The sequence below is a fragment of the Mauremys mutica genome, chromosome 1 (assembly GCF_020497125.1).
Source record: "Mauremys mutica isolate MM-2020 ecotype Southern chromosome 1, ASM2049712v1, whole genome shotgun sequence".
Lineage (NCBI taxonomy): Eukaryota > Metazoa > Chordata > Testudines > Geoemydidae > Mauremys > Mauremys mutica.
The window spans coordinates 320366480-320393793 of NC_059072.1; the positions used below are offsets into that span (position 1 = coordinate 320366480).

At 42.9% G+C, this 27314-nt stretch overlaps 1 protein-coding gene across 5 annotated transcripts in view; it reads right to left on the reverse strand.

Moving 5' to 3' along the window:
* Positions 1–27314, reverse strand: part of WASF3 (WASP family member 3) — a 146836-nt gene that overhangs the window by 28820 nt on the left and 90702 nt on the right. For 4 of the 5 annotated variants that reach the window (XM_045017215.1, XM_045017183.1, XM_045017190.1 and 1 more), the window contains one exon: positions 8491–8633. In XM_045017215.1, coding sequence (XP_044873150.1) covers positions 8491–8623 — 133 coding nt within the window. In that variant the 5' untranslated portion in view covers positions 8624–8633. Of the gene's footprint in view, positions 1–8490; positions 8634–24931; positions 25045–27314 lie in introns of all 5 variants that reach the window. The other variant, XM_045017208.1, reaches the window with a different exon arrangement.

Below are 27314 nucleotides of genomic sequence, written 5' to 3' on the forward strand. Positions count from 1 at the left end.
TGAAAGTTCTCATCTTGCATAGCCAAAACTATTGAGAGGCTGCCAGGTTATGGGTTAAAGGAATCCTTAACTATATTGTGTAAGTAACAACAGTATTACTAAAGGAAAACAGTATGATCCAGTGAATAAGCAAAGAGTCATCTGCCCCAGATTTTGACTTCCTACTGGCTGAAGTCCTGCTATCACACTGAACGTCACTAATCTGACGTGATGAATTTCCATCTCTCTAAAAAATTAGATAATTATCAAACAGGTGAGAAGAAGGATGCAGAAGGGTTCATTCCAAGATCTCGAGAGCTTCATCAAAATTTCTTCTTTGAAGATGTAGCTTGTGAGTAAGACAGACATACTAGAAACAGATGTTGAAGACCTATGGCCAACACTGAAGTTTTTTCAATATCATCAAGCCTTTGGTAACTGTTGATCTTCAAGATCCCCATATGTAGCTTTAAAGCCTTCCCCAACACGACTTGGTCAACTGAATCAAATGCAGTTTTCAGATTGACATACACTACATACAGGGGTTTCTTGAGCTCGTGGTGTATCTCCAATAACAAGCGAATGGCCAAAATGGTGTTTAATGTGGACTTGTTAGTCGTAAAGCATGACTGTTGGTGGTGAAGCTTCCGATGTAGCAAGGGCTCCAAATGCACCAGCAGAATATATGCAAACATTCCCTGGCACGGACAACAAGGTGATCAGTCTGTAGCTCTTACATTTGCTGTGTGGTCCCTTGCCCTTATAAAGTCAGATCACAATACTGTCCCTCCAGGTGGTTGGCAAGGTTCCAGTTCTTCACACCAGGCAAAAGATGACCAGAAGTGATTCCGGTACAGGGTCAAAAGAACATTTTAGCAGCTATAAGGAGATGCCATCAGTGCCAAATACGCGTCTCTTTTTCAGTTTGCAAATGGCGTGCTTCACTTCATCCAAAGTTAGTGCATCTGTACAAGCATCTGGGTCTGAAATTACAGTGGCTGCCAAATGATTCAGCTCTGGGCAAGCAGTGGCTACAGGGTGTTTCAGAGCACTGTGAAAATGTTCCACACAGCATGAGAGGATGTCAACATCTGATTTATATGGATGGCCTTCGCTGTCATTCAGGATGCCATTTGTAGCAACTACCTCTTGACCGCTGAGGTTGCAGATAACACGGAATGCCAGCTTTAAGTCTCCTGGCATCTGCCATTTGGTTATAATATGCCTCGCAATTGTGAAGTGCCAGGGCATTGAACTTTCGCTTCAGCTAATTATGACCACGCCTATCACCTTGCTGGTGGGCTGTGGCTTTCAATTTAATTGTCTGAAAGGCCTCCTCTGTTAGCCATGGTTGAAGAGATGGACATCTATAGCTGATTGGTGGAGGATGGAGGCGAACAGAGAGCAAGTGCCCTCAACATCATCTGGCAGTCAGCTAGAGACAAGAATCTATTGCTGATTTCGATATAAAACTTGTTACCTAAACCTGGCGTGCAGAGAAGTGCATCAATGTCAACCTTCTTCAACTGGGAGTTGAAAAATCTGGATTCTATGTACCCATCCACAAGTCATGTAATCACTCCGTGCCTCGGTTTCCCAATATTCAAATAGGGATGGATGTTACTTTATTTTGTAAAGCACTTCCATAATAGTGCTTTATAAAGAGCCAAGTATTATCATGTGTTTTTAATATTTCATGAAGTTTTTTTAAAAAAATCTTGTTTTGTTTATTTCATCCCTGTCATATATCTTTCATAGCCATTGTAATTTTCATACAATTGAACTTTTTGCTTAAGATTATTTCTGTTACACTTTTCCAATTTTATTTTCTGTGTGATCTTATTTATTTGCTCCACTTTCTCCACGTTTGCCCACGTTGTTGCGGTTGTGCCTAAATAATCCCCTTTCTTCAACTTGGCAAGCCCTCTCCCACCTTTCAGTCTGACAAGATTTTGTTTTTCCCCACCAAGTTCCACTAGTGTTACTACCAACCTATATTTCTCTGCCTGCTCATCTTCTTTGTGAGCATCTCTGCTTCTCAGCCAGGCAGAATTATCTAAACATTAGTTGACTGATTCCCCTGTCAAGCCATATTAGGGAACACTTGACTGGTGACTCCAATGTGGGAATTTGGGAAACACCCTGAAACCATGGAAAATACAGGAATTCCTATACATGTCATGACTGCTAACATCTAATTAGAACTACTGGCAATTACATCTTTTCTTTTTGACTCAACATTGGTTTTATTTTGAATTTGTAATGAATACTAAATAAAGATGGCATTTGCTACTATTTAGATGTCCGTCACAAGGATGAAAAAATGACATTACAATGTTTAAGTAGCTAAAATTAGCACAACATTAACCTCAGTTGAGAAGTAATGTAAAAGCAAGTATGATGGCACAGGATAGGATATTGGAGTTCACAGAGCAGCAATCTGAGAAAGTGAAAAGAGACTTGCAATATATTAATACTACTACTATAAAAGTAGGGTTGGCAGAATTTGATTTTTTTTTAATTGTTTTGACTGATAATGTTTATTTTTAAGCATTTTTTATTTTTATCCATTTAAATTTTTGCAATTGTGGGAAATTATGGGAGGGTCCAACAATTATTTAATAAGTAAGTTATAAGATTCAAAATGGTGAAGTTTTATAACTGTTACAAAACAAACTGTCAACATCACATGCAAAATATACAAATAAAATATCCGTAAATCAAACCCTAATAAGTTCTCAAGCAGCATTTATATTTTTCCATCAGTGTCTGTGTGTGCCCTGAACAGGACCAGCCTTTGGAGTGGGCTGCCTGGGCGGTTGCCCGAGGCGGCTTCCCAGGGCAGCCCGCCAAAGAGGGCGCCGTGCGCTGGCCCAGCCCAGCGCTATACTTGTGTGCTGCAGCCAAGGGTCCACGGCGCTGGTTCCTCTCCACCCAGCCCAGCCCCTAACCCCCACTTCTCTCTGCCAGCACCGAGTGAAGAGGAGCCCTCAGCCACTGCAGCTCCACTCCGGCCCCACCTCCTGCCCCAGAGGCTCATACCACTGGGTGGTGCGAGCGGGTGGGGGAGGCTCGGTGGCAGGCCTGTGGCAGGGTTTCTGGCTGTCCCAATTTCATGCAAAAAATTAATTCAAGCCCTGGTAGTTCATATGAGAAATGTGAAGGATGAGAGTGTGATGGTTCCCTTTTAGTGGGAGCAGCACATGCCTGGTGTTTTGGCCAGCGTTGGCTTTTACACACACAGTCCCCCCCCAACACACTCACCAGGGCTCCGTGCATCCAGGTCACTTTCCCCACCTGGGCTGTGCTCTGAGGCATCATCAGCTGCTGCTCTAGTTCCCTCTCTTCACGCAGACCAGGCAAGGAAAGTGACCTGGATGCGGAGAGCCCTGATGTTGCTCCTCGCTCTCCCCACCACCACATCCCCCTAGGGGTGTGCAGGACAAAGGAGCAACAGTCCCGAGGGGAGCGAGCAGCAATGCCAGCTGCTTCGTGCATCCAGGTCAATTTCCCCACATGGGTGCAGGAGGGGGATGCAGGGGTTAGGAGTGAAGGGGGTTCAGGGATTAGGGGTGCAGGAAGGGGAGCAGGCCTTTGGGGTGAAGGGAGGGTGGGAAGTCTGGGGAGCCCATTGGGGGCCAGGGGTACCAAAATGCAAGTTTGCCCAGGGTGCCATTTTCCCTAAGGCTGACCCTGAAATCAACATTTACCAATCAAAATCTAATCCTTCCAAGCCTATATAAAAGTATCCAAGATGGAGAGTTAGCAGCCAGCATTTTGTACACACAAAGCTCAAGGAAGAGGTCTGAATCTTATTGGGGTCTTGTCTACACTTAAAAAGCAGCTGCGCCACTGTAGTGCTTCAGTGAAGACACTACCTATGCAGACGGAAGAGCTTCTCTTGTCGGCATAGGTACTCCACTTCCCCAAGAGGCAGCAGCTAGTTTGACAGGTGAATTCTCCCATTAACCTAATACTATCTACACAGTGGGTTTGGTCAGTTTAACTAGATCGCTCCAGGGTGTGGATTTTTCACACCCCTGAGCAACATAGTTATACTGACCTAATTTTCTAATATAGACCAGGCCTCAGTATTAACACTGGAGGGGACAAAGCCCTGGGGGCTAGAGATGTGCATTTCACTTGTGCAATGAAATTCCAATCTGGTTTGTCCAAAATATATTAATTGTTAAAAAAATTCTATTTCCCTTCTCTTGTGTGGGATGCTCAGGAATTCTCATTTTAGCAGCATGTCAAAATAACTGACCACGGTTGTTGTAATCTAATCAGCTGTAGCATACTGCACTGAGAAAGCCTGAGAGCTGTCAGAGCAGAGGGAGAGGGGATAGAGCCACCATTAACCCCATTCCTCCCTAGACCCAGCGAACAGTACCAGTAGCCCTTCGCCAATACCCCTATGGGGGCACCACATGGGGCAGAAGCTCCTTTGACCTCCCAGGGATGGAGAAGAGATGGAGAGAGACAGCGCACACAAGCTAGGTTAGTCTTTCACTAGCCATCCCTAAGCCTAGCATGTGGCCCCAACAGTCCATGCCCCATTCTGGGATAACAGTTTTCTCCTAAATCCTGACGCTCAGGTGGTAAGAGTCTGTGCTGTGGTGCTAAAGGTTCAGGACTCATACCTGACGGGAGGAAGTTGTTACAGTTGAACATATGTTTTTTTACCATTTTCTTTTTTAAAAAACTAGGAAGTTACTTACAAAAACCTACGTTAAGAATATTATTCCGGTTGTATAATCAAGCACTTGACAGGCAGACTTATGGTTGCCTGTCTTCTTCTTCTTCAGTATGGCTTAGGTAGCTAGCAATGATTACAAATTTATAGATAGATTTGATAGCTAGCACATTGCCACAGCATTGAGCTGGTGAATGTCCTTCAGGCCCCTGGCAATAGAATGAAGGGGCCACTCAGATATGATGTGCTCCATCGTTTGTGCTGGTGACCACAGTTGCATACAGGTATTTGCCTCATTTTCCATTTAAAAGAGGGTTTGTCCACATTTATGATGAGATGTCGTGATGTGATTCAATCAGCACCAGTCTTTCCAACATAAATCAAAACCTGGTGGTTCCTCGGTAGGGTCAGTGATGAGCTGTTTGCTCTGACCCATCAAAATGCTCCATGTGGCTCTCCACTGAGCCTCAGCATCGAAGTTGAGTGTAAGGGTCTTGATGCAGTTCCAAAGAGGATTGCAGGATTTTCATCTTGTCTTTGGTGGGTTCTGCAGGTCATCATGCAACGGATCCTCGTGTATGCATTGACATGATTGAGAAAGCAAGAAGTCTCAGCAGCTCTTCTAATCTGGGGAGGCTGGATATGTGACAGGACCAGGAGCCAGTCAACTGGAATCAATCTGAGTGTCCCTGACACTATGGGCATGGCATTATTGAGTTGTGTATCAAGGAGTTTAGTGTGACTGCTGTGAGACAACACTGGCGCACAGCATTTGGCTGCAGAATATACCAAGGCAATTGTTGCAGTTCATAGGGTCCATGGACTGAAGCCCCATGATGTTCTGGCCAGTTTCCTGATAAGCATGACACAAGACCTGAACTTATCACAAGTGTTCTCAAGGTGTTGTCGAAAGGTCAAACTCCAGTCCAGAGTAACACCGAGATACTTAGGGTTAACCTCATGGCTGACGTTCTTACCGTAGAACTGCATATCGAGTTTGGTAGGGAGGCTTGTGTGCTGAACAGCTAGGGCAATGATATCTGCATACATGAATTTCCTCGACTCTGTCGCTGGCATATCCGCGGTGTATAGATTAAAAAGTATCGGGGCCATGCAGCATAGTTGCCTGTGAAACTTTAATTCTGCCCCCTTCTGCATATATATTATGAAACAGTTTTTAGTTATATAATCACATAGTTACCTAATCACATACTGTTTTTTCTACAGGACCCCAGTGTCACTAATTTATTATTGCCTACTGGGCCAGGATGATCTCACCACCACAGAAACTAAGGAAGTGGGGGGGAGTGAGAAAGAAAATGGACAACATAGCAATACTTAAAACAAAGGGGTATCATATTTATTTTAACAGAGTTTTACACCCATTCTACTTTCAGTTCCAAATATCTTTAAGGTCTACATGCTCCATGATTCTCAAATACAGTTACAATCTTTTATTCCTTTTGGGAACCTGAAGTTTGAGTCTTTTAAGAGAAGCAGGGTCAGTCTGTGTCTAAACTCTTCCAGGTTCAGTACCTTCCTTTCCAAGGGTCTGTCATGGATTCATAGACTCCAAGGCCCAAAGGGACCATTGTAATAATCTAGTCTAACCTCCTGTAGAACACAGGCCACAGAACTTCCCCAAAGTAAATCCTGGAGCATCTCTTTTAGAAAAACAGCTTATATCAGTGAGGCCCTGCAATGGGCACTTGTCAAAAGTTGCAACAACTACATGACTCTGACATAAGTCCAAACTGTTACCTCTGGGAGGGGGAGAATTCCAGCCTCAGGTTGTCCAAAACTAAATCCCCAGGTTTTTCTGTGAGGAAGGTGAAAAAAACCCAAGCAGCCTCAGCCAAGCTTGTGGTATGGGGAAAAATTCTCTCTCTGCTCCGCAGTGGCAACTAGCACAGCCCACAGCAACCTAGCACAGGAAGGGAGGCTGGTTCACTACTGGTAACCAGCAAACAGGAAGTGACTCTGAGCACATTGCTCTCATCATGGCTCCAAATCTCGTGCCAAATCCTGCAAGACCTTATGGCTCCAAATCACAAGCCAAATCTCACGAGACCTCAAGCCCAGCCCAGAAGTCCTGTGGAGGCTGGAAATCTCTCAAAACCTGGCCCATCTTGTCCTTTTTACCCTCTTCCATTGCAGGAGCACCAAAACATGCCCCTCACTGGGCTCAGGGCCCTCTTTCAGATGGAGGATACATTCTTGGTGTATGGGATAAAAGACAGTATTGTACTACTTCCTGAAGTGTTCAGAAATAATCAAAATTTTGCATAAATGAAGCTTTATGCTTTCTTTTGAGAATAAACATGTTGATGTTCTCTACTAGCCAACCCTTGCACATAAGGATTCAGATATAATCCTAGTACTAATAAACTGAGAGGCATCTGTTTCGGGAAATACAGCTGAGCAAGATGCACATATTTGAACCCCAGCAGGGTTCGGGACCTGACAGCCTTGGGGTTAACTTGAGGCCGAATGGCTCCCAACTACACTTTCCTGAACAATATAGTTGTAATAGAACAGTGGGGGAAAAACAAGCTTATGGATAAGAGAGGCAGTTCTGTTAGCTCTCAGCAGCAGTGGCAGGCACTCTCTTGTACAGATGGAGCCAATGACAAGCACCAGCATACAAGCACTCCTGTGCCCCTCCCAACAGACAAGTTTTTTAATGCAGTTCCATAGCTTGATACCACAGGTGCCAAATCCTGTAAGTGGAAATGCACAGAGGCCCTCAATATAGAGCACCTGCTTTGAGTGCAAAACAGAACAGGACACCATCTTAATGTCAGCATCACAATAGCTGCCATAATATATATAGAAATAGAATCCTGAGGACATTCCCCAAGAGATTCACTCACATTAAACAACATTTAGAACTGCAGTCAGATATTAAAACATGATACTTTTCTTGAACACAGTTTAGTACAGGGTGGATTAGTCAGAGCTCACTGCTCTCTAAACAAGTTCAGTAGACTCACACTTTCCTAATAAATGTAAGCTGAAAAGAATAATATCTAGTGCCATTATCTTACGGAGTTGGAAACCTAGTGAAGTCACATGACAGACTTTTTAATTAAGAGCTTTACCTGTATAAATTACTTCATGAAACCATTTGTTTCTGGCAGAAGAGTCTAAAGTCAAACATTTAATCTATAGCTAACAAATATTGTAATTATCTGAATTTCTAAAATACACAAAAATTGAAGCTCTTTCTTGAAATAGATCTAAACAAATCTAGACTTTCTTTCTAATAGTCTCTTAAGTTACCCTAACTTTCCTCAATTACTGTTTGCCATTCTGTTTACAAGGGGACAATGGCATCCATTCTCTTCCTGATGTGTGTGCTTACTTCCCATTAGTATTAACGGGTCATTTGCACATAAAGGAAGACCAGATTTCTAAGAAAAACATAAGTTTCTTAAAAGACAACTGAACCAACTTCCTGTGGCCATCTAATGTCAAGAAGCAGAGTAGTCTACTGGACTGAGCAAGGGACTGGAATTTGTGATGCATGTTCTAATCTTGGCTTTTCCATTGATTTACATGGCCTGAAGCAAGTTCACTTAGTCTCTCGGTGCCACAATTCCCACATCTAAATCTAGCTACCTCAGGGAGGTGTTGTTTGCACAGACCTTTGAAGATGTAAAGCAGAATATAAGAGCGGAAGTACTATTATGATACATTTTGCAAATGGCAAAGTCTTAAAATTTAATTTGTCCATTTAAAACAAGCAAACTTAAAGCCTTTGTGCTACTCAATTTTTCATTAATAAACAAAAGCACAAAACTATAGAGACTTACTCAGACTGCTTAGTTGCCGTATAATAGCAGCAAGGGTACTGTTGGTTACACATTCCAGTTCACTAGTTATTCCTTCAGGAAGAGCTCCTCGGCAGAGGTGCCTAGGTTCAATGTTCCTCTTTACTAAAGGCATGGCTCACAATCTGAAATTTACAGGAAAAAAACAGTGTTATAGTTCAAGCAAAATAGGAAGTTACAATGTACACTGCTCATTTCCCTAATATACCTTAAACAAGTGCTTCCTTTATTGCTTATTTTAGATCACCCTCAAGTGTTCTAGGCACTGCCAAGAAAACACAAGAATGACAAGCCCCTGCCCTGAAGAGTTTATAGTCTAAGTGGACTTAACAGACAAATGAAGATCTAACATCCAAAAGTAATGTGCTGGGGGAGAGGACACAGGTTACAGAAATAAGATTCCTCAGTTAAGGTCTTATTGGTCGTACAGCTGTTGGTTGTGCGGCTGTTACAGGGTTTGGTATTTTGTAACTAAATATACTTATTTTTCTAGATGATGTTGCAGAAATATGTTTTTAGGAATGATCTGAATGAGGTAACGATGCAGACTTGACAAACAGATTTTGGAAGACCATTTCAAGGATAAAAGGCAATATGGAATGTGCAGAGACATTTGTTGGAGTAAACAAAAGAGACATCAAGGCTTGTGTCCCTGTAGGGGTTGAGGATGGAGACAGGCAAACATGTGGCAAAACAGCAGATTGAAGGGATTGTAAAAGGAGACAAGAGCATGGTGGCTGCATAATACAGGTCCGTAAGAAAGTGAAGACAAAAAGTTTGAACTTGATGCAACATTCAATGGGGATATAGTGAAGTGACTCGAAGGTGGAGGTAAAGGTAACAAGTTAGTTTTTTTAATATCAGTTAATAAATCTTTGTAAATTAGCAAGTGAAAGGCAAGAAAGATGATTTTGAGATGGGCATTTTGGAACGAACCAAGGGAACGAGGCAAAGAAGATTAGAGAGAGGAGGAAGTTGCAGTAGTCAAGCAAGGTAATGATCAGCACGTGAACCAATGATTTTCCTGCAGAGATTGAAAGCGCAGGTATTTTCTTTTTTTAAAATGTCTGATGACAACAGCCATGCACTATTCAAGAATAAATGTTTAGCTTTGTAGGATCACAGATATATTCCAGGAGGGCATATTTTTGTACAGAAATCTGGTATCTACCTTAGGAAAACTAAGTGGCAAGAGTTTATTTGGAGGCAAATACTGAAGTCTTCCTTTTTGCTGCACTGGAGCAGTAATAAAGTAGTAATCTTTCACCTTTAAATTTACTCCTGAGAGAATTCTACGCCACTGTGCAATGCAGAATTTGTGCAGAAGGGGAGATTACTTCCATGTAACTGGAGGTTCTTTGAGATGCATGGTCCCTATCTGTATTCCACTGAGGGTTATGCACATGCGCTGTGCGCTTGGAACTTTTCTAAGTAGGAATGTCCATCGGTCCACGCATATGCCCTTGTACTGCCCCATGGTTTCGCTCAAGACGATAAAGGGCAGGGCGGACTGACTGCACCTTCAGTTCCTTCTCTACCACAAATCTAACAAATCTGCAGCAGAGGGAAAGGATGGCGGGACCGGAATACAGCTAGAGACCACACATCACAAAGAGCCTCCAGTTACACGTAAGTAACCTCCCCTTCTTCTTCGAGTGTTGGTCCCTATTGTATTCCACTGAAGGTGATTAACAAGCAGTACCTAGATGAGAGAAGGATGCAAGGAAGATGACTGCACCATAGAACAGAGACCGCTGCATCAAATGAGGCATCTGTCAGAGTCTTGCACCAGGGGACAGTGAGAAGAAAAGTTGTGTACCAAACTCCACATGGCCACCTTACATACGTCCATAAGGGACATACTGTGGAGCGCGGCCATAGCTGATGCTTGTGCTCTTGCAGAATGGGCCTGAATCCCACCTGGTGGGGACTGCCCCAACAACAGATAGAATGTAATGCACTCTGAGATCCACTTCGAGATTCTCTGGGTGGAAATGGCCTGCCCCTGAATTCTGTCTGCTATGGCAACAAATAGCCTAGGAGACTTCTGGAATGGCCTCATCCTTCGTAGGTAAAAGTCATAAGAACAAAAAAGCAGCCATACTGGGTCAGAACAAAGGTTCATCTAGCCTAGTAGCCTGTCTTCTGACAGTGGCTAATGCAAGGTGCCCCGGAGAGAACAGCCAATCCTCAAGTGATCCATCCCATCGCCCATTCCCAGCTTCTGGCAAACAGAGGCTAGGGACACCATCCCTGCCCATCCTAGCTAATAGCCATTGATGGACCTATCCTCCGAGAACTTATCTATTTCTTTTTTGAACCCTATTATAGTCTTGGCCTTCACAACATCTTCTGGCAAAGACTTCCATAGACTGACTGTGCATTGTGTGGAAAAAATACGTCCTTTTGTTTGTTTTAAACCTGCTCCCTATTAATTTCATTTGGTGACCCCTAGTTCTTGTGTTACGAAAAGGAGTAAACAACATTTCCTTATGTATTTTTTCCCACACCAGTCATGATTTTATAGACCTCAATCATATACCCCCTCAGTCGTCTCTTTTCCAAGCTGAAAAGTCCCAGTCTTATTAATCTTTCCTCATATGGAAGCCATTCCATATCCTTAATCACTACTGTTGCCCTTTCTGAAACTTTTTCAATTCCAATACATCTTTTTTGAAATGGGGCAACCACATTTGCGCATAGTATTCAAGACGTGGGCATACCATGGATTTATATAGAGGCAATATGACATTTTCTGTCTTATTAGCTATCCCTTTCTTAATGATTCCCAACATTTAGTTCGCTTTTTTGACTGCCACTGCACATTGAGTGGATGTTTTCAGAGAACTAGCCACAATGATTGTAAGATTTCTTTCTTGACTAGTATCAGCTAATTTAGACCCCATTATTTCATATGTATAGTTGGGATTATGTTTTCCAATGTGCATTACTTTGCATTTATCAACACTGAATTTCATCTGCCATTTTGTTGCTCAGTCACCCAGTTTTGAGAGATCCTTTTGTAGCTCTTCACAGTATGCCTGCGTATCTTGAGTAGTTTTGTATCATCTGCAAATTTTGCCACCTCACTGTTCACTCCTTTTTCCAGATCATTTATGAATATGTTGAATAGTACTGGTCCCAATACAGACCCCCTGTATCGGGGGGGAGGGATAGCTCAGTGGTTTGAGCATTGGCCTGCTAAACCCAGGGTTGTGACTTCAATCCTTGAGGGGGCCACTTAGGAATCGGGGGCAAAAATTGGTCCTGCTAGTGAAGGCAGGGGGCTGGACTCAATGACCTTTCAAGGTCCCTTCCAGTTCTAGGAGATTGGTATATCTCCAATTATTACCTATTACCCCTGGGGGACACTATCATCTCTCTCTCTCTCCATTCTGAAAACTGACCATTTATTTCTACCCTTTGTTTCCAATCTTTTAACCAGTTACCAATCCATGAGAGGACCTTCCTTCTTATCTCATGACAGCTTACTTTGCTTAAGAGCCTTTGGTGAGGGACCTTGTCAAAATTTTTCTGAAAATATAAGTACACAATATCTACTGGATCCCCCTTGCCACATGTTTGTTGACCCCCTCAACCAGTAAACTAGTGAGGCATGATTTCCCTTTACAAAAAACATGTTGACTCTTCTCCAACAAATTATGTTCATCTGTGTCTGACAATTCTGTTCTTTACTAAAGTTTCAACCAGTTTGCCTGGTACGGAAGCTATTATTTTTTGAGTCTTTAGCTAGCTGTTCTTTAGATTCTTTTTTGGCCTTCATAATTATATTTTTACACTTAATTTCCCAGAGTTTATACTCCTTTCTATTGTCCTCACTAGGATTTAACTTCCGCTTTTTAAAGGATGCCTTTTTGCATGATTTGGAAGCAACCACAGACTTAACAAGCCAGCAGTTTATTGCATCACTGATATAAGCCTGATCCAAGAACTTTGCAATTGTTGTATGTATTGGATTCCTTTAGCCAATTTTAACTCTCACCTTTCTTTCTTTTTTATAAATAAACCTTTAGATTTTAGATACTAAAGGATTGGTAACAGTGTGATTATTGGGTAAGATCTGAATTGCATATTGACCTGGGTGTGTGGCTGGTCCTTTGGGATCGGAAGAACCTTTTATTTGATTAAATTAATTTTACAGAACCACTCATCATGTTGAATCCAGGATTGGAAGGGCTAAGGAAACTGCTTTTTCTGACTTCTTATTAGCCAGTGTGGTAAAACGGAAGCTTACTTTTGTTGCTGGTTTGGTAGATCTTATGGGAGAACCACCACCAGTTGTGGGGTGTGTCTGCCCTATTTCTCACCAGTTTGTCCTGAATTTGGTATTCTCAGCTGTGACCTACACAGGCACAGTGACAGCCTCTCACTGCTTCTTTTACTTTGTTGTTTAGCCACGGGGGCACTTTTTTTGGTTCTCTTACTATGTTTTTTAATTTGGGGTATAAATTTAAGTTGAGCCTCTATCATGGTGTCTTTAAAAAGTTTCCATGCAGCTTGCAGGGATTTCACTTTTGGTGTTGTACCTTTTTAACTTCTGTTTCACTAACCTCCTCATTTTTGTGTAGTCACCCTTTTCTGTGTAGTTCCCCCTCCAGGGCCCTACATACATAGAGGGAGTGAAGCCATGGTTCTTCCTTTGAGGTTTGGGAAAGAAGGTGGGAAGATGTATGGGATTGCTGAGGTGGAAGGGGGAACGTACTTTTGGTAGATATTTGTGCTGCAAGTGCAGTGAGACTCTGTCCTTATGGAATGTGGTGAAAGGAGGATTTACCATCATGACCCCCAGTTCACCAACCCTTCTTACAGAGGTAATAGTGATCAGGAAAGTGACCTTCCTTGAAAGAAGAGAAAGGGAGAAGGAGACCAGAGTTCAAAGGGCAAGTTCATCAATACTGAAAGGACTAGGCTGAGATCCCACTGAGGAGCAAAATGCTGAACAGAAGGATATTTGCATACAAGGCCCTCCCAGACAAAGGGTGAGTGAAAACCAAATGCCCCCTCCTCCCAATCAGGAGGATGAAAATCACGGATAGCTGCTACATCCACCTTGTTGGAGCCGAGAGCGAGCCTCGAGGCCTTCAGAGACAGAAAATAGTCAAAGAGCATTGGGATGCCCACAGCCTTTAGGACAAGATCTTTCTGCTGGGCCCAGGAAGTGAAACATGTCCATTTGGTTTGGTAGGATCACCTCGTGGAGTCCTTCCTGCTACTCGAAAGGACATCTTGCACGCTGATGAACGTTCCCATGCTAGCAGAGGTGTCCATCCAAAAACCAAGCTCTCAGGTCTAGTGTCCACAGATCAGAGTGCCAGAGCCTGCTGTTTTGTTGTGTGAGCAGTTCCAGGAATATTAGAAGCAGGAATAGAGGATGCTTCAAACACACAGAAAAGAGAAGGAAACCAGAACTGGCGAGGCCAGGATGGCCATCGCCCTCTCCCGTTGGAGTTTGTGAAGGACAAGGGGCAGAAGCGCTAGGGGAGGGAAGGTGTAATTAATTCGGTTTAACCAGTCAATGACCAAGGCCTTGTGCTAACAATGGCACCGAGCCCTCCCCTGGAACAGTACTGGATGCACTTGGTGAGGCTATGCGAGGGGAAGAGATCCCTGACCGGGATCCTGCATGACCAAAAATACCTACGATTACCATGTCATGCAACTCCCATTTGTGGTCAACCACGAAGTTCCTACTGAGAGCATCAGCAATCACATTCTAAGCCCCCAGGAAATAGGCTGCCAAAAATAGGATACAGTGTGCAATGTACCAATTCCAGAACTGTATCGCTTTCACACACAGCGCTGGGGACCTTTTTGCCTCCTTGCTTATGTAGTAAACTGCAGTGGTGCTGTCTGACATAATCAAACTAGGGAAACGCAACCTAGATGGAGCTACTATAAGGTGAGTGCATAACTGCTTGGGAAACCGTTCCCAAAGAGTGGTTATCAGTGGATCACAATCATGCTGGAAGGGCATAATGAGGGGGTCCCACAGGGATCAGTTCTGAGTCCGGTTCTGTTCAATATCTTCATCAATGATTTAGATAATGGCATACAGAGTACATTTATAAAGTTTGCGGACCATACCAAGCTGGGTTGCAAGTGCTTTGGAGGATAGGATTATAATTCAAAATGATCTGGAAAAACTGGAGAAATGGTCTGAAATAAACAATATGAAATTCAGTAAGAACAAATGCAAAGTACTCCACTTAGGAAGGAACAATCAGTTGCACACATACAAAATGGGAAAATGATTGCCTAGGAAGGAGCACGGAGGAAAGTGATCTGGGGGTCATTGTGGACCACAAGCTAAATATGAGTCAACAGTGTAACATTGTTGCAAAAAAAACAAACACCCTTCTGGGATGTATTAGCAGAAGTGTGGTAAGCAAGACACGTGAAGTAATTCTTCCACTCTACTCCGCACTGATTAGGCCTCAACTGGAGTATAGTGTCCAGTTCTGGGTGCCACATTTCAGGAAGGATGTGGACAAATTGGAGAAAGTCCAGAGACGAGCAACAAAAATGATTGACGGTTTAGAAAACAACCTATGAGGGAAGATTGAAAAAATTGTGTTTCTTTAGTCTGTAAAAGAGAAGACTGAAAGGGGACATGACAACAGTTTTCAAGTATGTAAAAGGTTGTTACAAGGAGGAGGAAGAAAAATTGTTTTTCTTAACCTCTGAGGATAGGACAAGAAGCAATGGGCTTAAATTGCAGCAAAGTAAGTTTAGGTTGGACAAAACTTTCTAACTGCCAGGTTGGTTAAGCACTGGAATAAATTGCCAAAAGAGGTTGTGGAGTCTCCATCATTGGAGATTTTTAAGAGCAGGTTAGACAAACACCTGTCAGGGATGGTCTAGGTAATACTTAGTCCTGCCATGAGTGCAGGGGACTGGACTAGATGATCTCTCAAAGTCCTTTCCAGTTCTATGATTCTGGATGGACGTTAAAAATGCCTGGCATGCCCTGCGTACCACCCAAAGTTCCAGGACATTGATGTAAATCCTGGTTTCCCGACTGTTCCAAGTTCCTTCCTTCATGTGATCTCCCATATGGATGCCCCAGCCGTCGAGTGACCCATCCGTTATGACTGTCACGCTTGGAGAGGATGGAAGGAAGGAGATTCTGGAGCAAACTTGGAGCAGTCCTGTCCCCCCACTGAAGGGAAGATATGACTTCTGGTGGAACAGTGAGAACAGTGTCCATGGGTTGACGCATAGGGGAATAGACTTCCTGCAGCCATAGCTGTGGGCAGCAAAAGTGCAGGCAAGTGAAGGCCATGACATACGTGTACACTGCCATGTGACCAAGGAGGGAGAGAAAAGTTCTGGCTGAGACCGAGGGTTGGATGTCACTCAAGTGATCAGGTCAGTAGCGTCTGGAACCTATCCTTTGGCAGATAAGCACGTGCAGAGGTCATGTTCATGTGTGCTCCAATGAACTGCAGGGACCATGTAGGGTGCCAAAGTCAGTTTTTTGACATTTGCACTCACCCCTAGGGAGGAGAGGAGTAGAAGGAGCTGGGATATCAAGTCTCATGATTCCCTTCTGGACCATGCCGCCAGCAGCCAGTCATCAAGGTAGGGGAAGACAAGGACTCCCTGCCATCGGAGGTGAGCTGTTACTACACAGAAAACCTTGGTAAATACTCATGGAGCAATGGTAAGTCTGAATGAGAGAACCCAGTATTAGAAGTGCCAAGGACCCACCGTGAACCTCAGGAACCATCTGTGGGTCATGTGGATATTGACAAGGAAGTAGGTGTCTGGCAGAGAGAGCCATAAACCACATGCCTTTTTCTAGTGAGGGAATGATGGCCACAAGCATAACCATGAGGAACTTTGGCTTGCGACTGGAATTGTTGAGATGTGGGAGATCTAGGATTGATCTCTGTGATGGTGCCACCCATAAGGCTTTATGGAAATATGCTTATGTATGTGTGTATATATAATATAACATAACTAGAATGTGTTTTATGCTACATATGCCATGTAATATATCTCTGTAAAGGTCATGATCTACTGAATCTATTAATCCTATTTGTATGCATGTATCATTTTTGTATTCGAAGTTATGAATATTGGCTGCATACTTGTTTGATTCTAAGTAGGCTGTAGTGAAACAGTTGGTCAGCTTTCTGAGAAAAGACTATTCTCAGTAAGTGCCCCATCAAGAAACACTTAATCCAACAATGAACTTGGAGACACCAATGCACATTTGAGCTTTCCCAGGAATGTGGCTTGGCTGGTAAGGAACTCAGTCATGCATAGACATATGACTTGCCCAGATGACTCCAATACTTCATTTTGTAGCTGGACTTTGCATAGGAGAGAGGAGGGGGTCTCCACCCACAAGAGAAAGTCTATTTAAGCCCAGGGGAGATCCCTTCATTTTGTCTTCAGCTGGCTAAACAGAGAGCCTGTCCACCCCCAAAGATACCTGGAAGAAACTGAAACAAAGGACAGTGACTGCAAGGGGTGTGAGTGATTGCTGGACCAAGACTAACAGGAGATTAGTCTGTAAAAGGAAGCATTCTGGAACTGGTGAGGATATTATCTGTATTCAGTTTGATTAGACATAGATTTGCATGTTTTATTTTATTTTATTTTGCTTGGTAACTTACTTTGTTCTGTCTGTCACTACTTGGAACTACTTAAATCCTACTTTCTATATTTAATAAAATCACTTTTTACTCATGAATTAACCCAGAGTATGTATGAGTATCTGGGGGTGGGGCAAACAGCTGCGCATATCTCGCTATCAGCGTTATAGAGGGTGAACAATTCATGAGTTTACCCTGTATAAGCTTTATACAAGGTAAAATGGATTTATTTGGGTTTAGACCCCACTGGGAGTTGGGTATCTGAGTGTTAAAGATAAGAACACCTCTGCTGGTTGCTTTCAGGTAAGCCTACAGTGGTTAGGGGATGTGATTCAGACCTGGGTCTGGGTTTGCAGCAGGCTAGTGAGTCTGGCTCAAACCAGGCAGGGCATTGAAGTCCTAAGCTGATGGGGCAGGAAAGCAGGGGCAATAGTAGTCTTGGCACATCAGTTGGCAGCTCCCAAGGGGGTTTCTGTGATCCAACCCATCACAATCTCCATACCCCCTTCTTCTTGGGCACCAGGAAACAATAGAATCCTGTGCCCTGAAAGGTTGTATGGACTGGCTCTACTGCTCCTCTCTGCAGTAGGGAGTCCACCTCTAGGGCAAGGACACTGCCATGAAAGTGGTCCCTGGAAGAGGACTGGGGTGGGAGATGTGGAGGAGGTAGTGTCAAACTGTCATATAGCCATGTCAAATGACATCCAGGACCCACTTGTCCACTGTTATCGTGCTCCATGCTGGCAAAAAGAGTTTGAGATGGTCCCTGAAAGGGATGGCTGGAAAGAGCATTGGGGTGCAAAGTGGTTGACAGGTCTCTAGGTGCACTCAAATATCACTTATGTGAAGACTGAGTGTGCTGCGCAGATGACTGCCCCAGAGGACCAGGCAGATGGGATCTTTGTACCTTTGTGTACTTCTCTGGAGGCTCAAAGGCTCGCTGATTGTAGAACTGGGGAGCTCTATAGTGTTGTATAGACAGTGGGTGATAAAATTTTCATTTGGGCACTGGCATATAAATGCCTAGTGATCGTAGGGCAGCTCTAGAGTCTTTCAGTGAGTGTAAAGAATCTTCCATCTTCTGATGGAAGAGCTGCGATTCATCAAAAGGGAGGTCCTCAGTTGTGCTCTGTACCTCCCTAGGGAAGCCTGAGGAGTGTAACCAGGATTCCTTCCTCATGATGATTTGAGTTGCCACAGTACATGAGAACTTGTCTGTGGAATCAACCGCAGCCTGAAGTATGGTTCTAGTGAGCAACTTGCCCTCCTCCAAAATATCTTGGAAGCAGGCACAATCCTGATGTGGTAGCTTGTCCACAAAGTTCACCATCTGGACATAGTTCAAAAAGTCATATTTGGCCATCAGCAGAAGGTAGTTCGAAATACGAAACAGGAGGCTGGCTGTTGGATCTTAAGGCTTCCTACCCTTAAGATCCAAACCCTTGCCCTCCTTGTCAAAGGGAGTGGAGGAGGGATGCTGTTGTTTGGCCTGCTCCGTGGCAACCTGAATCGCCAGGGAATTAGGCATAGGGAGGGAAAACAGAAACTCAGACCCGTTCGAGGGGACATAGAATCTCTTTTCCACTCCTTTTGGGTGTGGGTACATGTGGTCTGGGTATGTCACACAGTACATGCTGATTGGAGAATGACATTGTTGATCAGTAGAGCCACTCTGGATGGTACCAATGCATGCAAAATGTCCAACAGTTGGTGCTGACAGTCCTGCACCCCTTCCAACAGGATCTGAACAGCATTAGCTGCTGTTCTTAACAGCTCCTGAAACTGATGATAGTCATCAGGAGGAGAGGAAGGTGTCAACAACACAGCCGCATCCGGGGACGATGAGGGAAGCCTCTCCGGACCCAGAGATACTGATGGAGCTGGGCTAACTGGTGCATGGTCTGGCCCCAATTCCAAATGTCTATCAACAAAGGATGGGTCAGTGAAATTGGGGGCTCCTTCTGGATGGATTGGGACAGTTCCGAAGGCAGATACTGGCACCACAAGCTCCAATATGGCCTACCTGGTTGATCCTGATACTGCAGTGTCAGTGCCCATGGAGTCAGATACCGATGGCTCCTGAGCTGAGACAATGGAAGGTATTGCCACAGCACTGTCAGAACCTTTGGGTAGTCACGCCTCCAGAACAGAAGCAGCAGACCATGCGTATCATCAGAGTCCACTGACTCAGAGAAACTGGAGTCCTGTACAAGTGGAGGTGCAGACAAAATGGGGTGTATTATAGGAACATGACCAGAAGGCAGCAGATCCGACATAGGAGGGAGGCCCTCTTAGCAGGCAGAGACCTCATCCCTTCCAGGGCAAACAGTTCATGAGGTCCAAGAGCACATCTGAGCCTCCCTGGAGTCAATGGCAGAGACATATGGAACCAGAGCCGGTAAGTATCAGAGGGGTAGCCATGTTAGTCTGGTTCTGTAGAACCACTTGCATCCGAAGAAGTGGGTATTCACCCACGAAAGCTCATGCTGCAAAACGTCTGTTAGTCTATAAGGTGCCACAGGATTCTTTGCTGCTTCTACAGAGCCGGTAAGGGAACCTGTCTCGGTGCATACAGTGGAAGCCCCAGCCAAGTGACATTTCCTGAATCTTTTTTTTTTTTATCATCTCTATTGTTACAGACATACTCATTGACAGATATTTTGAAATAAATTACCAAAACATTTGCATCTGGTGTGATTATATTGTGTTATTTTGACAGATAAAATATGCCGAATTTTTAAGGCACAGAATTCCCCCAGGAGAATATTGAAATCATATTGGTAAAATAGAAATAAAGTCTTTCTGCTTCTGAGACAAAACAATACAACCACTGTTTTTGATAAATCTTTAGAATTCACTTGTAGCAAGCTGGGAAGAAAAAAACATTTTAGAACACTCCATTGAGTATTTTGCAAAAAGAGTTACCTTTTAACTGAATATTAAACACACAAATTATTTAATTTCAAGAGGTTTTCAAAACAGAATCTTAATAAAAATTATTTAAAAACACATAGACTTGAATTTTAATATCTTAGTCCTCCAGAGACAGGAAGCTTTTTAAAATATTTCATGTCTTAAAGCCATTTCAGTCTGGTGATATTTTGTTTTAAATCTGATGTTTCAGAATGGATACAGGAAACTCATTTTTTATTTAATACAAGACCCACATGATGATTTTTTATTCCTGTTTGATGTTTTTGTACTCCTCGAGGACTGGATTATTAGTTTTTAAAGCACTATTTAACATGTAAGATTATTCAGTTTTATGATGTTGGCCTAACAAAATACTTCTGGATGTTTAGAACTGCTAAAGCATATGCACACTTTATGCAGGATACAGCATACTATTTGTGTAGAACAGGGGTCGGCAACCTTTCAGCAGTGGTGTGCCGAGTCTTCATGTATACACTCTAATTTAAGGCTTCACGTGCCGGTAATACATTTTAACGTTTTTTAGAAGGTCTCTAAGTCTATAATATATAACCAAACTATTGTTATATGTAAAGTAAACAAGGTTTTCAAAATGTTTCAGAAGCTTTATTTAAAATTATATTAAAATGAAGATCTTACTAGTTTACTGTGATCCTTGCCCTTGCTTTTCCTTGCTGAGTTTTCCAATGTCTGGTGGCACGTATTTGGATACTTTAAGCTGCACACAGGCTTCTGAGTGATCAGTTGATAACCGGCTGGCAGGAGGTCAGCGGCTGGAACCCCAGATCGGCAGCTGAGGTGAGTGGAGCTGGCAGCTGGTAGGGCTGAGCAGGGCCGGAAGCCTGGACCCTGTCTGACAGGGGGCCTGCGCTGGAACTCCAACTGGAAGCAAGGTGAGTGGGGCTGCGGTGGGGACCCCGGCTGGCAAGGGGCCAGCAGCCGGAACCCCAGAGCGACAGCAGGCTGAGCATCTCCGCCCACTCCGCTCTGGGGTTTCAGCCAGCAGCTCCTGACAGCTGGGGTCTCAGCCCACTGCCAGCCTGGAGTTCCTTCACCCAGGCCAGCAGCGGGCGCTGAGTGGAACCGGTGGTGGGACCCCGGATGGCAAGGGGCCAGCAGTGGGAACCCCAGCCCGCCCCGCATGCCGAGCAGCTCAGCCCGCCCCGCGTGCCATCAAAAATTGGCTCGAGTGCCGTGCCGTAGGTTGCCAACCCCTGGTGTAGAACATGAAACTACTTATAAGGAATTATTTAACTGTGTAAGAAAGGGATAAAACTGAAGCTAGTAGGAAGTAAATTAATAGGCCATCATTAGTATAACTGCAGATCCCAAATCTTAAAATTACTTCAATACATAAAACACATCATATAGTTACCTATAACCTATTCATAGGCAACATTATCATACAGGCTAGTAAAGATTTAAGCACTCTCCATGTCATATACAAGCAAAGTTTCTGAAATTCTAGTACATGATTAATGAACGTTACAAAAATATATTTTCTTAGAATTAGTCATTGTGATTTGCAATTTAGCAGTAATGTCCTCTACTTGATAAGAGAGAGTATTTTTTTAACCAGGTAAATATAGTGGAATTTCTGTTTTATATATGATTGTGCACAGCTTTTCTTCTTTCAGATGGGCTTTCTTAAATGTTCTGCAGCTCAGTAAAGAAAACACACTAGTTCCACCTGCAAGTTGTGCTTTTGGGTGTATTTTCTTTGTAGCTTATTTAACATTTAATATGTTTCAATTGGAAGTTAAATTCCAATATGTATGCTCAACAATAACCATTAAAAATATGCACTATGTTAAAAGAATATACTAGTAATTGCTTGTTTTATTTATGCAATAGGGCTCATTTAAGATGAGCACTGAAGATACATTTCTTAAGCAGCGGAGGATCAGAAAAAGGTACTCGCTTGAACGTATAATTTCTTCAGAAAATTACATTTCATCTATTCAATTCAATCAAATATGACACCTACAATATGGAGGCACACAGACCAGATTTTTGAAGTAGTTTACAGGCTTTTCTTAATTAAAGTCAATACATAAGCATAAATTCTAATACCATACTTCATTCAGCTCTGATTAAAAATTAAGACAGCACTTTATTTAAAGGAACAATTTTCTGCTTGATCTGGTATCAATTCATTAACATAAGGATCTTTTCAATTAAGTGTCTCTTGCTTTACTAATTATCCTAGAACTTTCCAGTGCTACAAACTTTTGTATACAGCTAGTAAAAATATATCTATTCTTCACCCCGTTTTATTCACTACCATATATGTTTTAACAAATGTAACATGTATTTCTTTGTGAATATATAACCCTTCTATCATTTTCTTATCACTACTCTGCATTTCACACATACTTTCCAAGTCAAGTAAACAAGTTAGAAAAATCTTATGGGTTCATGGCAGCAACATGGGTAAATTCTCTTACAATAGATATTATCAGCAAGTAGGAGTAGGAGATGAAATATGTCTCTGCATTACTAGGGCACAATTCAGACTGAGAAAAAGCATTGCCAGGTGCAGATTCTTTTTATATTAACCTTTTATTATTTTTCTAAAAGATATATAAGCAAAAACATAACATATACATAAACTTCCCATAATATATTAACCATTTGCTATCTAACCTTAGCTATACTTTAAACGTTTAATTATATATAACATGAGTGATTAAAATATAAAGCAATTTGCTTATAAAAATCCAACCAGTTAAAGAAAAATTATTAACGTTAGAAAGAATAGAAGCAAAATTCAAAGGAGAGGACTAGAGACTGGAAGGAAAGGAAGTGGGTAGAGAAGAGTGGGAGGTCAGAAAGGGCCAGGCATTTAATAGGATCAGATACTTGTAAGCTTGGCCACCACAGAAAGAATTGTATACAGTAACAAAAACCCAATGTGCAGATGGTTTTCACAAAACAGAAAGAGTGCTTCAAGTGATCTTTTGAATAATTACATTCTCTAGAAAATGCTAAGTCCTTTTATAAATATGATTTTAGTATAACACACACAACCATCCTCACTCTCAAATGGAACCATCTGAGAGGAGACTAAGGCTCAAAGAAAAGAGATCATTTTTGTATAGCTCTATCCTATTGTATGACCAGATGCTGCAAGACTTGTACGAAAACTAAAGCTTGCTGGTATTTTTTTACTATTTTATTGAATTAGTCCATGTAACCAGACTATTATACTGGTGGTTATTCCACAGTGACTACTGTGTTAGGATACATTAGAGAAGATGAGATACTGTATTTTCAAGAGAACTGAAAACCTATAGAGGAACTTTGTAAAAAGAACTTCTTAGGCAGTTATTAAAAAGAGATTATTTTGCAGGAGGTCAGAGAAGGTGACCAGAAATGGTCCCTTCTGGCCTTAAAAATCTAGGAACTTCCATGTTCTATCTTCATTTTTCCTCTACATTGCCCTTTCTGCTGTTACAAGTTACTCTCTGTGGCCCCAGAGAGTTGTTCTGCCAGTACAAGTGAAGTTGTGCAGAATGAAACATACTGCATTCTGGCATAACACAAAGCAAACTGCTTCATTGTTAATTACAGTATTTTTAGCAAACATTTTGTGACAGAGAAGGGAGGAGAATACTTTTTAATATATTGACATTTTTCAGAAACAAGCAGAAACATAGGACAAAGCAAGTAGTGCAGTGAGTTGTAATTTTTTCAGGTAACTAACCAGTTTACCAAAGTATGACCATCAGTTATACCAGCCACTGACTTGCATATCATTCATTCTACATACTCTAGAATTTGGATACAACTGAAGATGATGCAGGACAAAGAGACTTATGATAAAGGGAGAGAAAGAAAGGAGGGATTCTTCAAGGTTCTCATCATATTGGCCATGATCTAGGAAATTACATCTTAACTTTAAGCACAAGATTAGACCTGTTCACTTCAGTGGGATTACTCACATGCTTAATGTTTAGACTGTGCTTATGTGCTCTGCTAGATCAGGGCCAAAATGCTTAGCACCTTTCAGGATTGAGCCCTTAGAGTTCAAAGCTTGGTTCTGAGCATATTTTATATTGGTGCCCTATAGTGATGACATCAGCAGAAGAGCAGAAAAAATTAAAAACAGTTAAAAATATATTTTACGTGAATACCATTTAAAGGGTACTCTCAGAACATGGATTATTTTAGAGTAGTCTTGTTTTTTAAAAAATGCTATAGTGCAGGGGTGGGCAAACTACGGTTCGGGGGCCGCATACGGGCCTCCAGACGTTTTAATTTGGCCCTTGAGCTCCCGAAAAGCAGTGGCATGTCTTCACTCCAGCTCCTATGCGTAGGGGCAGCCAGGGGGCTCCGCACACTGCCCCCCACCCCAAGCGCTGTCCCCGCATCTCCCATTGGCCAGGAACCGCAGCCAATGGGAGCTACAGGGGCAGCGTCTGTGGACAGGGCAGCGCATAGAGCTGCCTGACTGCACCTCCGTGTAGGAGCTGGAGGAGGGACATGCTGCTGCTTCCAGGAGCTGCTTGAGGTAAGCACCGCCTGGAGCTTGCACCCCTGACCTCCTCCCATGCCCCAACCCCCTGCCCCAGGCCTGATCCCCCTCCCGCCCTCTGAACCCCTCGGTCCCAGCCCAGAGCATCCTCCTGCACCCCCAACCCCACCCAGAGCCCACACCCACAGCTGGAGCCCTCACCCCCTCCCACACCCCAACCCCCAATTTCATGAGCATTCATGGCCCGCCATACAATTTCCATACCGAGATGTGGCCCTAGAGCCAAAAAGTTTGCCCACCCCTGCTATAGTGTCCTTTTAATAATGTATCTTTAAAATGTGTAGTAATACCACCTGCACAATTTGTTTTAAATTAGAATTTAGTTACTCACCAGTTATTTCTGCAGAAACAGAAGAACAACAAGAGGTAACTGGTAATGTTTTCCCAATGCTTTTCCAGCTGTTTCAGCACTGTGTTGTTTCAACTGAGTTCAAGAACGTGTCCCTATAGTAAAGAGGATAATTGCAAACTACAAGGAATGATTACTGCATGTAAAAAGACTGCCACGCTGCCATAGCAAGACAGACTTAACATTCATCCAGAAAGCAGATGGAAAGTAACAGGCACGAAAGACTCCAAACACAATGCACAATCCTTCTGAATAACACCAAAGTGTGGCTATTCTAAGAGACGAGTTGAAGCTTCTAATTCTAAACAGTTTGAAGATCTTTCGACAACTGGCAAGAACTCAAACCAACAGCTGTTACTAAAACCAACATCCTTGTCCCTCCCACTCTCTCTAAGAATGACAATACATTTTACTTTAAAAACAAATAAATGCAACTGGGAGTTTCAGGAATCTAGACAGATTTTGTGCTCATTAAAAGGTGAAATAATTTTTTTTCATACATTCATAGAAGTTAGAGTTGGGAAAAAAGCCTATTCAATCATCCAATTCATCTCCCTGCAAATGAAGGATTGTTTCCTATGACACTTTATTTAGGCTATGTCTAAATACAGAGCTGTACCGATGCAGCTGCGCTGCTGTAAGATCTCTCATGTAGCTGACATGACATCTCTATGCTGATATGAGAGAGCTCTCCCAGCGATATAATTAAACCACCCCCAACAAGCAGCAGTAGCTATTCCAGCAGGAGAAGCTCTCCCACCGACACAGCGCTGTCCACTCAGGTGCTTATGTCGGTGTAACTTATGTCCACACAGCCCCAACATTTTACTGGTGTCATGCAATACTGCTTGAAAACAGTTTGCTAAGTGCAGAAAGATCAATGGGATCATATCATCCCACTTATCATTCTCTAGGCCGGTGAAGGCTCCCCTTTCCTGAGGGACTTTATTCCGGTTTGGGCTGAACCATGTCGGTCTTTGACTCTGAACTCTCTCTAATCATGTGTCTGCCATCCAGATCAAGTCCCGTGCTTTGCCATGCAGCTTGCAGACAGGAGGAAACCATTTTGCTTCTGGTTCTTGGTTCAGTGCCTGAAGTTAGCCAGAACTGCCTGGATATTGGCAGAAACTCCACAGCCAGTTAAACGGAGAATTTTTAATCAAACTGGAGATTTTTCTTCAAACCAACCACATAGAGGGGAACATGCAAACTTGAACTATCAAGCAGAAAAGCGAAGAAAGCCTGCCACGGGAGCAGCTGGTTGAGAGCAGAGCTATGTCTGCTGATCCTTCTTAAGCAAGCTAGAAAACTGCCTCTTCCGAAGCATTCTTGTTTGAATACAGGGCAACATTTTTGTTCGTTACGCATATGCCTTCCACCTTGTACTTTTCTACCATCTAAGGTGGAAGAAACAAAATGGTCGTGAATATCAACAGAACAACGTCATTCCATAGGGCCTGATCCATGGCCTATCAAAGTTGATGGGAGTCTCTTCCATTGCTTTCAGTGATCTCTGGATCAGGCCTATAGTGTGGTATGAATGTCACATTCACATGTTACATTAAAATATGAAGGTTTCTAACCATCAGAGGAGTGAAGTTCTGGAACAGCCTTCCAAGGGGAGTAGTGGGGGAAAAGACATATCTGGCTTCAAGACTAAGCTTGATAATTTTATGGAGGGGATGGTATAATGGGATAGCCTAATTTTGGCAATTAATTCGTCTACTAGCGGTAAATATGCCCAATGGCTTGTGATGGGATGTTAGATGGGGTGGGATCTGAGTTACTACAGAGAATTCTTTCCTGGGTGTCTGGCTGGTGAGTCTTGCCCACATGCTCAGGGTTTAGCTGATCGCCATATTTGGGATCGGGAAGGAATTTTCCTCCAGGGCAGTTGGCAGAAGCCCTGGAGGGTTTTCGCCTTCTTCTGCAGCATGGGGCACGGGTCGCTTGCTGGAAGGTTCTCTGCACCTTGAAGTCTTTAAACCATGATTTGAGGACTTCAATGGCTCAGACACAGGTTTGACACAGGAGTGGGTGGGTGAGATTCTGTGGCCTGCATTGTGCAGGAGGTCAGACTAGATGATCATAATGGTCCCTTCTGACCTTAAAGTCTATGATTCTATGTCACTCGGGGGTATGGTTTTTTCAGACCCTTCAGGGACACAAGTTATACCAACATACGAGGTAAATAGCTGAAGTGTTTTTGTCAGGTCCATTTTTAAAAATCCAGAAATAAGACTTCTTCAAGTTCCTCTGGGAAACAATTACACAGCTGAACAAAATACAGGGTGTCTCATCTTCACCCTGTATTTTCCCTTTGTAAGTTTTATCACTATCAATTAGGTGTTATACAGAGCTCTTC